This window comes from Suricata suricatta, chromosome 5 (genome assembly GCF_006229205.1).
Source record: "Suricata suricatta isolate VVHF042 chromosome 5, meerkat_22Aug2017_6uvM2_HiC, whole genome shotgun sequence".
NCBI lineage: Eukaryota > Metazoa > Chordata > Mammalia > Carnivora > Herpestidae > Suricata > Suricata suricatta.
Genome location: NC_043704.1, coordinates 72,250,437 through 72,263,953, shown reverse-complemented (window position 1 = coordinate 72,263,953; position 13,517 = coordinate 72,250,437). Strand labels below are relative to the sequence as shown.

Genomic DNA, 13,517 nt, shown 5'->3' with positions numbered 1-13,517 from the left:
ACACATATTCATTTACATCTATAAATACAAATATGTGGATAGCCTACATGTAAAATACAGATTTTGTTTGATAAGAAGCAATCTGATCTTCTCTTGGGAGACTAAATGAGAGAGGCAGAGAAGAAAAAATCAGTTGCCTATCAGTGACATAGATAGTTCTTTTATCTTTTCCCCTTTCTCCTCTTACCATTATTATTTTTTTCTCTTATGCTTTCTTTGAGTTTGTTTTTCCCCCCTAGTTTCTCAAGTTGGCTACTTATTGTAATGGTGTCAGTATTTGAGTTTGTAAATTTTCCTTTAAATACCATTTTAGCTGGGTCTCACAAGTTTTAACATATTTTTTTAATCATTCTAACATTTTCTTTTATTTCTCTTGTTCTTTACTTATTTTTTTGCCCCATGAATTATTTAGAGGTCTGTTTCTTAATTTTTAAACATACTGATACAGTCAGGATGGTCCAAAAATCCAGAAGGGGGTTCCTGCAGGACCAGCTGAGAAGGTGCTTGGCTTTGTGCAGGATAAAAATCAAACAGAAGCTGGAAAAAGTGAAAGCAGAGTTTACTGAATAGCATAAGTGACAGGTAAAGAATAGCAGATGGAGTGTCTGTGAGATTCAGAAAGGAAGGTAGAATGAGTGTCTTTGTTGCTTGGGGACTGGGGTTTATATTGTAAAGGTGTACAGGGTATGTGTTCCTTCAGGAATCCAGGGTAGAGTCTAATCAGAGGCAAGTGTCAGATGAATAAATAATAAGTGTTGTTTTATAAATCATGAAAGGTAGAGAGTATTGATGGTAGTGTCAGCTGAGGTTTTTTTCGAAACTAATGTCCTGGAACATGTTTGGGATCTGACTCTTCTTAGATGTTATCAGGTGTTTGGGGGCCTAGGACAAAACCCAGAGAATGAACTTTCTAGCTTCTTCCTTGGAGTGGGAACATAGCTGCTCTGGTTTTTACTTAGGTGCAAAATATCAAACACGAGTAAATGGGGCCTACTAGAAAAACAACAGAAAAGGAACCTTTCTAAAATGTCATTCCTTCAGCTTCTCTCAATAGGAGACATTTATTCCTTTCCTGTCTTACTTTAGGTTATATTTTCTCATGTCCTATTTCCACTTAATTAGCTTGGAAGTTGTTTCTCTTCTTTTAATGGTTATCCTAGAAATTTTAATACAATATCCACATAACTTTAGAACACTTGAATTGTAAGCAATCTGTCCTGCTTATATGCTATTCTTGTCAGTCTGTGCATAGTTTCTCTTGGCTGAATTAATATAACCTATTACTTTAGTCAAAAAACTCTTCCAGGTAGGTATAATTCTTTGTTTCTGATGTTTTGAATTTCTGGTCATTCTGATTGTTATAAACTATGCAAAGCCAGTTTGCATACACTCAACTCCTCAGTCTTTTGGTAGGTGTTTTGGCGTTACTTCTGTGTATTTGCAGATTCTGATTGGGGCATGGGCAGTGAGCCTCCCACCCCCTTTTTAAAAGTTGAATATAAATAAACTGATGAACATTAAAATGTGGAAAGCCCTCACAGTTGACCATTGCTTAACTAAATGTAAGGTTGAGTGCACCTATAGCCAGTAGAGGATCTAGCAGAAGTGAACTTTTGCATTGACTACTGTGTAAATTTTTGAAAACTTTTAAGTAAATTGATTATATGATTTTGGAAAAAAAAATCACCTGCTAGAATATTAGTTTTGATTATTAAATAATACACATATTTAACATTTATTAAACATCTATGCTAGTAACTTTGTTAGATTTCAGTGATTAGTATTTTTTATGGAGAGATATAACACAATATGTAACATGAGAAAATAAAGAGAAAAATTTAATTTTTGGAAGTGTCTGAAAAAAGAAAATTGACTTTTGGACAAGCTGTTGAAGGGTGTGCACAAGATGCCAATTCAGAGGAGAAGGCAGTTACTGGGGGAAATAAGTACAGTAGCAGGGTGATAATCAAAGGAAACTAAAAATGCAGGAAAGTCAGGGCACCTGAGTGGCTCACTTGTTAAGCTTCTGACTTCAGTTCAGGTCATGATCTTGAAGTTCATCAGTTTGAGCCCCATGTCAGGCTCTGTGCTGACAGCTCAGAGCCTGGAGCCTGCTTCAGAATTCTGTCTGTCTCTCTCTCTACCTCTCTCCCACTCACACTTTTTTCTATTCTCTCTTCTGTGTGTGTGTGTGTGTGTGTGTGTGTGTGTGTGTGTGTGTGTGTCTGTCTGTCTGTCTGTCTGTCTCTTTCAAAGATAAATAAGCATTAAAAAAAATCCAAAAATGCAGGAAAGTTCATGATATTGCAGCTTAGGGAACTTAATAGGAAATGAGCACCAGGTGTGAAGGGCCTCAGTCCTGAGCCTTATGAAGGGTTTGCCACCATAAAATGTGCTATGAAATAATCTATTAGGTTCTTGCAGTGCTGGTGCTGATTCTCATTACTGAACAATGAATGAAATAAGATAGTGATTGAAAGCTAGTTTATTCAGGCCTTGTTTAACAAAGGTAATTATGATTGAAGACTCTGCAAGGAAAACTTTCTTGCCAGTCCTGGGTAGTTTTAAGAAGACATTGGAAGTATAATGGTGTAAATGGAAGAAAAGGACACAGTGGGTAAATTTTTGTGGTATATAAGAATCTTTTTTTAAAAAACCTACATTTTAAACAGTTATAAATAGTATATCATAATAAGAACAGTGTCACGATTCCTGAAACAGAAAATGAGCTGAGAATTAGGAAAAATGGTCAGAATAGTAAAATGAATAAATAAAACTGCAGCTTATTTCAAAATAGATTTAAATCAGGATGAAGTGACAAGGAGGGCAGTAGGTGCAAGGAGGCAGCTTGGTATGGGATGTTGCATTGATCATTGAGGAAATTACATTGATTCTCATTTGGCTTTTGTTTTCAATGACAAGGAAAATTATGTTCAGATCAACATGTGCAAAGTAAACATAGTTAAATAGGACTTGAAATTGAAGATCAAACAGTATGTTAGCAGATAATTCTTTTAAATAAATAAATCTCCTAACCTGGATACATTTCATCCAATATTACTGAAAATATTATCAAATGAAATCACTAGCCGTAGTTGGTAGTTTTCAAATGTGAGAAAAGAGAGTAACAGAAAAAATAGTCATAAGCAAATATATGCCTATTAAACTAGTAGTACAAGAGTAGAATCTTGCCCATTTTGAGTATATTATAGGTACCTTTTGAAATCAGTTTTGTTTTCACATCTCTGAATATATTAAAATGTTATTGAATTTCATCTTATCTTTTTTGGATGGCTGTGGTGTATTAAGGTAAGCTTATGGTTTGCATACAATTTGACCACAAGATGGTGCTCAGACAGAAAGTATTTGTATATGATCAGAGTTTTTCTAAGCAAATAACCCATCTGTGTCATCAGTCTTCTCAGCTTAGTCTTGTCCTAGAAGAAAACATAGGCAGTAATCTCCTTGACATAGGTCTCAGTGATTATTTTTTTAATATGACACCAAAAGCAAAAGAAACAAGAACAACTATAAACTACACAGAACTACATCAAACTAAAAAGCTTCTGCTCAGCAAAGGAAGCCATGCCACAAAATGAAAAGGCATACTATTGAATGGGAGAAAATAATGGCAAATCACATATCTGGTAAGGGGAGACATCTAAAATACATAAGGAACTCCTACAACTCAAGAGCAAAAAAGTGATTTGATTAAAAAATGCCGGAAGATCTCAATAGACATTTTTCCCAAAGAAGACCTCAGATAGCCAGCAGGTACATGAAAACATAGATACTCAACATCATTAATCATCAGGGAATGCAAAATAAAACCACAGTGAGGTATTACCTCACACCTGTTAAATGACTTAACAAAAGATAAGTAATATGTGTTGGCAAGGATGTACAGCAAAGGAAATCCTCATGCCCTGTTGGTAGGAATGTAAATTGGTGAAACCACTGTGGAAAATAGTGTGGAAGTTCCTCAGAAAATTCAAAATAAAGCTACCATACGATCGAGCAAATCTACTTATGTGTATTTATTTGAAGAAAATGAAAACACTAATTCAAAAAGATACATGCACCCCCATGTTCATTACAGCATTATTTACAGTAGCCAAGATAGGGAAACAAACTAAGTATCCATCAATAGAAGAATGGTTGAAGAAAATATGGTACACGTGGTCAAAGAGAATGAAATTTTGCCTTTTGTGACAACATGAATGGACCTTGAGGGCACTATGCGAATAAGTCAGAAAAGACAAATACCAGTCAGCTCTTTCATAATATGGACAAAAGATTGATGGCATAAGAGGCAGGAGAGTAGGAAAAGTGGGCGAACTATGTGTTTTTTGTTTTGTTTAAAAGATTATTTAAAGTCTTCTCTTAATACAGTTGTACATTTTGAAATTTAATAGGCCAGATTATAAAGATAAAAGTGTAAGGAAAATGCCTATTATGTTGCACTTACAGTATACTAGCTTTGTAGTTATTTAGTAATTTATTTTAATTTTTTTAGTATTTTAGAGTTTTAATACCGTCTTTCATCTCAACCTTTTACATTTTTTACAGAGATTATTTTAATCCTTGCCTTTTTTACTATACCTGAAGACTTCTGAGTTTATTTGTGAACTTGGAATGGTGAACAAATAATTGAGGGCCTGCTTATTCAGTATATATTTTTGAATGGTCCTTACTTTCATTTAATGTTACAAAATGAATTTCTCACAGTCATAAGTTTTTCGAAATCATGTTTTAAGTTATGTAGTAGTCCACTAAGTGGATATGTCCAGCTTATTTAAGCTTTATTGTTTAGAATTCTATTATAGATAATCATTATTTTGTGACTAAAAGTAAACTGTACAGAAAAAAGAATGTTAATTATTTTTAATGTTAATAGGTATTCAGTGATTTTGACATTGTATAATTTTTTTAATTCATTGCTTTAAATGGACTATCCAGGTTCCATAATGAGCTTAAATTTTGTTTTAATGGAATAGAGTTTATTTTCAACTCTGCTCTATGAGTAGGGCTATTCTAAAGCAGAAATCAGTGAGGAATTGGTTGCCTTTCACCTCCTGATCAAATCCTATGAAATTAATTGTGATTTAGGTACACATGTGGTTTTTATGCATGTATTGACTGCTGGGCAGTGGATGAGATGATCTTAGATTTTCGTAGCTCAGATAATATGTTGTTTTAATAAAGAAGCCTTTCCAAATCTCATGGTTGCTTTCTTAATGTCAATGTATTGAAAAGTATTCTTCCCATTACTTAGGGGATAGATGAGATGGAGTGAATGACCTATTAGCTTTAGATTGTTTTTGAGCTCTTTGGCTCCCTAGGATAAGAAATCTATATACACAAATGGCTTACTATTCATTGTATTATTATTGTTTGCACTGTAAGGAAATTTGCATTCAGCATTTGTGTACAAAATCCCATCTGGGATGCCTGAGTGATTCAGTCACTTAAGTGTCTAACCCATGATTTTGTCTCAGGTCATGATCTCATGGTTTGTGAGTTCAAGCCACTCATCTGGCTTTGTGCTGACAGTGCATAGCCTGCTTGGAATTCTCTCTCTGTGTCTCTCTCCCTGCCCCTCCCCTGCTCTCATGCAAGTGCGCATGCACTCTCTCTCAAAATAAATAAATAAACTTAAAAAATTATTATCTATACCAATCCAGAATAACAGAATCTATATCAATTCTAGTATTTCCTTCCTGATCTCAGGTTTTCATCAGACATGGATCGTCAAGGCACATAATTTGGGGCCAAACCAATTACTGGAACATTTGTTGAAACCATACTAACTAGTTGTTTATTAAATACCTGGTCAATATTATTGTTTTCTGGGTTTTTTTTTTCAAAGGGAGTTTCACTTTTTTCCTACAGACGATTCTTAGTTCTCTGTTTACCCTTTACTGTTTTCCTCTGTTCCCTTACCCCCAAAGGAGAGAACCATTATGTCTAGGGCCACAAAATTGCCAGCAACTATCTGCAGAGTCCTTGGGAAGGAGCACCAAACTTTGTGCTATAATCTTTGTCACAAAGCATCTTAACTCTCAAAAGTCCCACATGACTCTCAACCCTTGTTGGGCATGTTATCTGTATTTTTGGAGATGGAATCAGAGAGCGACTATTAGTATCTTTGTTTGCTGAATCAGGATTTGCAGTGGATCCGGAGGTTGTAGTGTGCCAATACTACTTTCCAACAGACTGCATTTAGTTGGTGCTGGTAAACACACAGTCAGCAAGATTTTGTCAGTCCGCGTCTGAAAAAGAGTATGGCTGAGGTTAGGACTTGTGATGTGTTAATTTTAACCTAAAAATTAAGTTACTCTACCATTAGTAAATTATCAAGCAGTACTTTTATTCATATATTGTTTTTAAATGTCCTTATATCATAAACTAATGTAGCAGTATTAGAAGAACAGACTTAGAAGTCTGTGGTTCACACCTGAAGTTGCTTAAAGTCACTTAGTGGGCTTTATAAAAATGAAAATTTCTGTATCTTTTACCCCCAAAAAAATTTGGTTGGGAGGGAATACCAGTCTGTATTTTTAGCCAGCATCCTAGGTGATTCTGAGGAGGACTACTATGTTGAGAAAGAGACCTAGTATTAGATGTTAGAAAATGACTATTTAGGGGTACCTGGGTAGTTCAGTTGGTTGAGCCACTCCTTATTTCAGCTCAAGTCATGATCCCAGGCACGTGGGATCTAGCCTAGCATCAGGCTCCATGCTCAGTTTAAGATTCTGTCTCCCCACCCACCCCTCTATTACCCCACCTCTGCTTTGTCCCCTCCTCCCCCCATAAAAAATTAGAAAAAAGAAAAGAAAATGACTGTATTACTTAGTGAGCCAGAGTATTATTAATGTAGTTTTGGATAAAACATGCTTCACTGGTTATAAAACAAAAAATTTACTTTTAATTCTTTTGCATTTAAAAAAATTCATAATCTTTTAATCAGTGTTTATTGGCATAACCTCTCTTATGTATTATAATTTAACAGTTTCTTTTTTAACACAAAAGTTCCAGAGGTGCCTGGATGTCTCAGTTGATTAAGCATCTGACTTCCTCTCAGGTCATGATCTTGGGGTTCGTGGGTTTAAGCCCTGCATTGAATGGCTCTGTGCTGACAGCTCAGAGCCAGGAGCCTGCTTCAGATTCTGTGTCTCCCTCTCAATCTGCCCCTCCCCAAGGTGCATGCTCTGTCTCTCCCTCAAAAAAATCAGTAAACATTAAAAAAAAAAAGTTCCAGAAGCCAAATATTTATTTTGCTAATTAAATTGTTTCTGTCTTCAAACTCAATTACCAAAGCATTAAGAGCCAATATATTAACGTAAATAATCATGCCACATTACAAATGGATTTTCCTCTATCATCAGATCCTTAGAGTTGAATGTAGACAGTGCCTTAAAAAGACTTAGAACCTAATTAAGGTGAGCTCCTTCCTGATGTGGAAATTAATGTGAATGACAGAAGCTCCTTTAGTAAAATTATTTAAACAATCAGAACTGTTGGCAAGAGAATCCTTTTGTATTTTAAATTCAGTTCATATTTGTAATTTAAGCAGTGACGATGTCATTGGATTTTACTACAGACTGTAATTGAAACTTGGTAATCCAGGGTTTCTCCACCCTGTGCATTGAATCAGGCAGCCCCAAAGGGTCTTCGTAGTCCAGTGTTTATAACATCCTTCCTTACCTGCTAATCGACCTCACTTCCTGGATTTCATTCCGTCTAGTTATCAGCTAACAAAAGAACAGCTTTTGGTTTCTGCAGATGCTGTTGAAAAAATAATCATGAGAAAGACATCAACCTTATGCTGTCTTTTTTGTCTGCAAATATAAACTCAGCCATCATACAACTAACAGGTACGGAGGAAAGATACAAGCTCTTTCATAGGAAGAAATTACAGAGAAAATGAGCATCATTTCTCAAGGTTTTTATTTTCCCTGATCTACAAGTGATGCTGCTGTAATTCTAGCTGCAGTTTTTACCGATCATTCACCACTCAGCAGCTGGTAGAGAAGTAAGACTGCTTGGCAACCACCTGCAGGGCTGCAGAGATGAATTACATTTTCGGGAACAACACACTTCTATACTCTCGCGCCAGTCGAGGAGGCAATACTAGCTCTAGCCATGGCTCAGTAGGCCCAAAGCAGAAACACTGGGCAAAAAAGGGTTCATCAGATGAACTGCAGGCTGAGCCAGAACCTTCACGCTGGCAGCAGATAGTTGCATTTTTTACTCGAAGACACAGCTTTATTGACTGCATCTCGGTAGCCACCAGCTCCACCCAGGTAACATACCACTTGTTGAAATTATTTTCAGTATATTTCGGTTTACATTTACTTTGCAAATGTGTTAGTATAGATTTCTTATTATTAAAAATATAGTCTTCTGCACTGAAACCTTGGATGTGCAGAAATGTATGTTTTCAGTCCATCTGTGTAGGTCTTCAGCATGAAAGAGGAAACAAAATATTTTCTCTTTTGCTCTTATGTAATACCAAACAAAACAATCTCTGATTTTGTTGAGAGACTTCTCTAAAAATACAAACCACTGATAGATAAATTAAAATGTAAATTAATAATGCTAGTCTCCTTATTTTTAGACTGTTAAATGCTGTAAAGTATGATGTCTTACCAAAGAAAATACCCATTTGTTTAGCTTTTGTATGTCATAAGAAAACCTAGGGAGATTTTTATGGTAAAGAAACAGGAGGTAATTTGAAATATATTTATTTTCTAGTATTTTGAGAATAAACTGTGTAGTTAGCTATTGCTATATATATACATCTATCTTGAAAAGTTAAATTATAGTTTATTCAAATAATTTAATGAATTAAATATATATGTGTATAAATATACATTGTCTAGGATTAATCTAAAAGCAGTAAGCTTGTGAAATTACGCAGTTTTATGAATATTTTTAAATAGTCATTTGACAGTTTTTAAAGAGATGACCAAGCACTAAAATCTCTCAAATTAAAAAAAAATACCTAAAACCAAATTGTTTTGAGGAAATGAGTATTGAAAATAGTGGGGAAAATAGAAAATTAATAATAATTTAAGTCAAATACTTATCTGGCATTAAAGGAGGTTGAGAGCTATTCATATTTTATAATATTTTCATATTCATTCAACTTTTAGTAAAAATGAAAGGATAAAAAATAATCTGATATAAAAATAAGGAGAAAGTTTTTATCACTTGAGATCAATAGTAATAAAATTTACTATCCTGGTGCTTTTTTAAAATAAATTTATTTAAAACCATCTTTTTTTAAAAATTAGAACAACACAATAAATATAAACTGTCAATAGCTTTTTTCTTGCTTTGATTACTAGAATTGTCTTTCAGTGGTTTTAATTTTAAAATAATGTCAAATTTCTTATATAATAAATTGTACTTAATTTTGCTTACATGTGTGAAAGAAATGGAATTACTGGGTTAGGGAGTTATAATTGTTATTATGTAAAAAACTGATATTAGTTATAACCAAAACTTCTTCAGAGGCAACAATATGATTTAACTCTTAGATTAAATATTTCCCAAAGAATTTAACTACCTTGATTTTGACTACAGTTGCACATACCAAAAAAGGAATGCACTAAGGCTTGGTGTTGTTGTTTATTATAGGTTAATCTTAATTGAATATTTTCATTGTCAGTAAAAAAAAGACAGGCTAAAAACTTACTGAAACTTACATGTAGTTTATATAAATACATAGTACTGTATACGTGTATACACACACACACACACACACACACACACACACACACTACCATGGATATATAATTCATCTTATTAGGAGCACACAAATGAAAAGGCAAGCAAAATAGTTCACCTGTAAAACTATTGAAACCACAGAATTACATTACAGTTATTTCGGAGTTGGAGAAAAGGTTGCTATTGCACTAAAACAGTCATAATTTCAATAAAAACACTACTTGCAGTTAATCTTACAAAGCCATTTAAAATTTTATTTTCCTCCCATTTGTTTCAGATCATTTGTGTATACTGATACATGACTTAGTTTTTATTTCTTTCACACCTTTTTGTTACTTGTCTTTTTCATTATCTTTGTATTTCATCTCTAGAAATGTAGGCATGAGGTCAGAGGTTTTAGCTTTTCTTTCTCCTGCTCTAGCATATACCAGTATGTCATTTTTCATTTTATATGTTTTTCTATATGAATTAGGTATTTTATATATCCAATTCTTTTCTTGTAACTCACTGGAATTGATTTTACCGAATAAAATACAATAGGATGGAGATAGAATGTTAGACATATTTTGATCTTAGTTGATGCTAGAATACATTTCTCTGTTTCATCTACTGACCCATGGCTTGCAGTTTTATTTTATAGCACCAGAAGGATTTGCATATTGTTATAAACAAAATAGATTAATGAAATTTCATAATTTATTGAGCATATTCTATGTGTCTTTGAAGATAGTACATGATAGTGTTTTGTTCTGTAACTGATAAATAGCAGCAGTGATTACCAGGTCTCTTATTTCACTGTTGTTAGAAATATTTTTTCTAAGATTTGATAGCAAGATTAACTTTCAATCTTAATTCCTTAAAACTATGCAGCATGGTACTTTTAATAGTTTAGAGAGTTGCTATTAAGTGAAGTTTTATTAATTTGAAAGTCATTACTCAATACCCCCTCAAATATCCTCTATAATTAAAAATTCATTTAAATTGCTTGTGTGTTGAAAATATTCATGTTCATAATTCAGATTATATGCCAGATTCTACTGTAATATCTGGAACTCAGTATGAAGTCATTAATGTCTTTAAATGATAAGGAAGCTAAGTGGTTATAAACCTTGGCAAGAACCCCAGCTTCTATAGTTGGTGCTCCATAAATGTTTATGGAATTATTTTCCATTTTATTTATCTAGAACCTTTTTAGCTTGTGGCCTTCTAAAATATAGCACCTAATCCAAAACCTCCTGGGTACCTATTTTTATTGGATCCACTTTCTTTCCCTCCCAGGTGCTTTTAGCTCTTCCCAGTAGCCCATTTCTTTCTCTGCTCACTTCCTCCCTTTCCATTCTTCATATTTCCTTGAAGTCATACAAATGCCCAAATGTACCTGATTTCCTTACCCCTTTGAATCACTACCCAAGCTGTAACTATATAGCTTACAAACCATTTCTCATTTTTGTCACTTGATTATATCCCAGAAGTTTACACTGGGTTTGTTTTGTTTTCTTTTAATGTTGAGTTTCTAATTATTTTACTTTGGTTTAAGTTTTTTCTATTTTGTGCTTCATTCTACTTACGTTCTTAATTTTGAGTAACAGTGCTTGTCAAGCACTCATTTCCTTACCTCAGAATTCCCCCTATTCTTCCCCTTAGGGTCACTTGATGACAATCTACCCTGTCTTATGTAGTGCACTCAGCTCAGTTCCAATCTAGGACAAATTTATATATTTATGAGGTTTTAAGGAACTCCAGCACAGTATTTTTAGTCTTTGCTATACTTAATTAGCTCCTAGTTAAAAAGTTGTGCCTACTGGGTGATAACAGTGTTTATTAATGAGTACAGTAGTCCTGTAAACTTTGAACAGCTGTGAAATGGTAAGTCACTTTGAATGTGTATTTAGCAAGTGTTCCTATATTTTGGACTGCTTGAAAATCCCTAATATGGATCAGTATAAATAGTCAAACAGGTTTCCACCCTTCCCCAAACAACTTACATGCCTAATTAAGCAGAAAACAACAAAGTTCTTTTCCTAGGAGTGAACAGAACAGACATGATGACTTGTCATAACTGAAGAAGAACAATAACATTTTAATAAGAGTTGAATGGTCTACTTTTTAAGAAGAAAAATCTGTTCTACATTAAAATACAGGAGAATACGTTTCAGATACCCAAGTGGAAAAATATATATAGGCTAATTTGTATTAAAATAACATTATTTGTCCTAAGTAGATGCATTCTACATTATAAAAGACTTAATTTGGAGAGTTGTGCATTGGACATACTGTCCAAAAAATGAAGACAATATTATCAGCCTCATTAGGTTGATTATATTAAGTAATTTAATATATGTATCATACTTAGTGTCTAGTAGTTATTATTTTACTGTATCAATATTTTATTTTTATATTACTTAGCTTTGATAATCCATGGACAAATTCAAATATAGGTAATTAGGAATTACAGCACCTAGGGTAGTGCGTTTTATTCATTCAGTAGTGTTGATGGAATAAGTTAACTGTAAGTATAAGCCATGTACTCTTTTAAGAACCCCAGACCTCAGGGCACCGGGGTGGCTTAGTCTGTTAAGGTCATGATCTCATGGTTTGTGGGTTCAAGCCCCGCGTCAGGCTCTGTGCTGACAGCTCAGAGCCTGGAGCCTGCTTTGGATTCTGTGTCTCCCTCTCTCTCTCTCTGCCCTTCCCCTGATCACACTGTCTCTCTCTGTCTCTCCAAAAAAAAAAAAAAAAAAAAAAAAGAACCCCAGACCTAAACATCTTTAATATAGGATGTAAGGAAGGGAACCCAAAGAGCACCTCAGTTCTTGGTGAGACCACCAGCTCCTTTACTTTGCCTCTTTTCCCAACATTCCCTTCTACAGATTGCTAAACCACTCACAAATAAACAACTAAACATAATTGATTATTCTCCATCCAAGCTTTCATAAGCATACCTTAAGAACTAATTTTATACCCTATATTTGTTTTAAACTTAATCACCACAAAAAGTACAAATCTTCCAGATCATTCTTGTTCATTTCTTTATCTGTGATATATATATCTTCTGGTATACCAGAATTCTAGTATATCTCTAATCCGTTTTAAACTTCCCTTTCTCTCTACCCTCCCAAGCCCTTTCAGTCTGCCCTTTGGAATTCCCAATTTGTCATCAGCAAAATTTCCTTTACCCTTACAACTCTTCTGTGTTGGTTCATCTCACCCTTTTTTCTTTCATAGACCCCTGGCATTCCCCTAAGGTACTGTTTTATTGTTGTTGTTGTTTTTTCTTTTTTTTCTATTGCCCTCAAAAAATGTGGAGCTTTTATCTGTCACACTTCATGCACCATGGGACCAGCAAATGGAGTTGATACCTTCCTTGCTTATCATTGATATTTATGGATGGTTTTATCTCCTCTCTCTTTTAAAAAAAAATGTAGGTGTCATCAGACACTGTTTTTTTACTTCCTCTCCTTTTCTAGTCATCTGCATTTCTCTCAGTCATTCCCACTCATTGATAATTTGAACTAGTTTACTGTCTTTTCTCTGCCCACTATTCCTGTAATTATTCTTAGTGATTTTCAGTATCCTTCTGTGATCTATCCAAAATCTTGACTTCCCAATTCTTTGATCTCCTTACCTCTAGGAATCTTGTTTTTCTTTCACTTATGTGACTCACTTCAATAGTTATATTTAAGACCTCAGTACCATTGACTGTACCATTGACACAATCTCAGTTGCAAGTATTTCAGACTGTCTAGTATTTTCTTTCTTTTTTTTTTTTAGCTCACTTCCCC

At 34.1% G+C, this 13,517-nt stretch overlaps 1 protein-coding gene across 13 annotated transcripts in view; it reads left to right on the top strand.

Moving 5' to 3' along the window:
• DLG1 (discs large MAGUK scaffold protein 1) overlaps positions 1-13,517 on the top strand; it is a 255,930-nt gene that overhangs the window by 105,798 nt on the left and 136,615 nt on the right. The window contains exon 1 of one of the 13 annotated variants that reach the window (XM_029939598.1): positions 8,021-8,306. The exons of 9 other annotated variants lie outside the window; for them this stretch is intronic. In XM_029939598.1, coding sequence (XP_029795458.1) covers positions 8,073-8,306 — 234 coding nt within the window. In that variant the 5' untranslated portion in view covers positions 8,021-8,072. Of the gene's footprint in view, positions 1-8,020; positions 8,307-13,517 lie in introns of those variants that run through there. 3 more of the 13 variants (XM_029939595.1, XM_029939599.1, XM_029939597.1) reach the window with 3 other exon arrangements.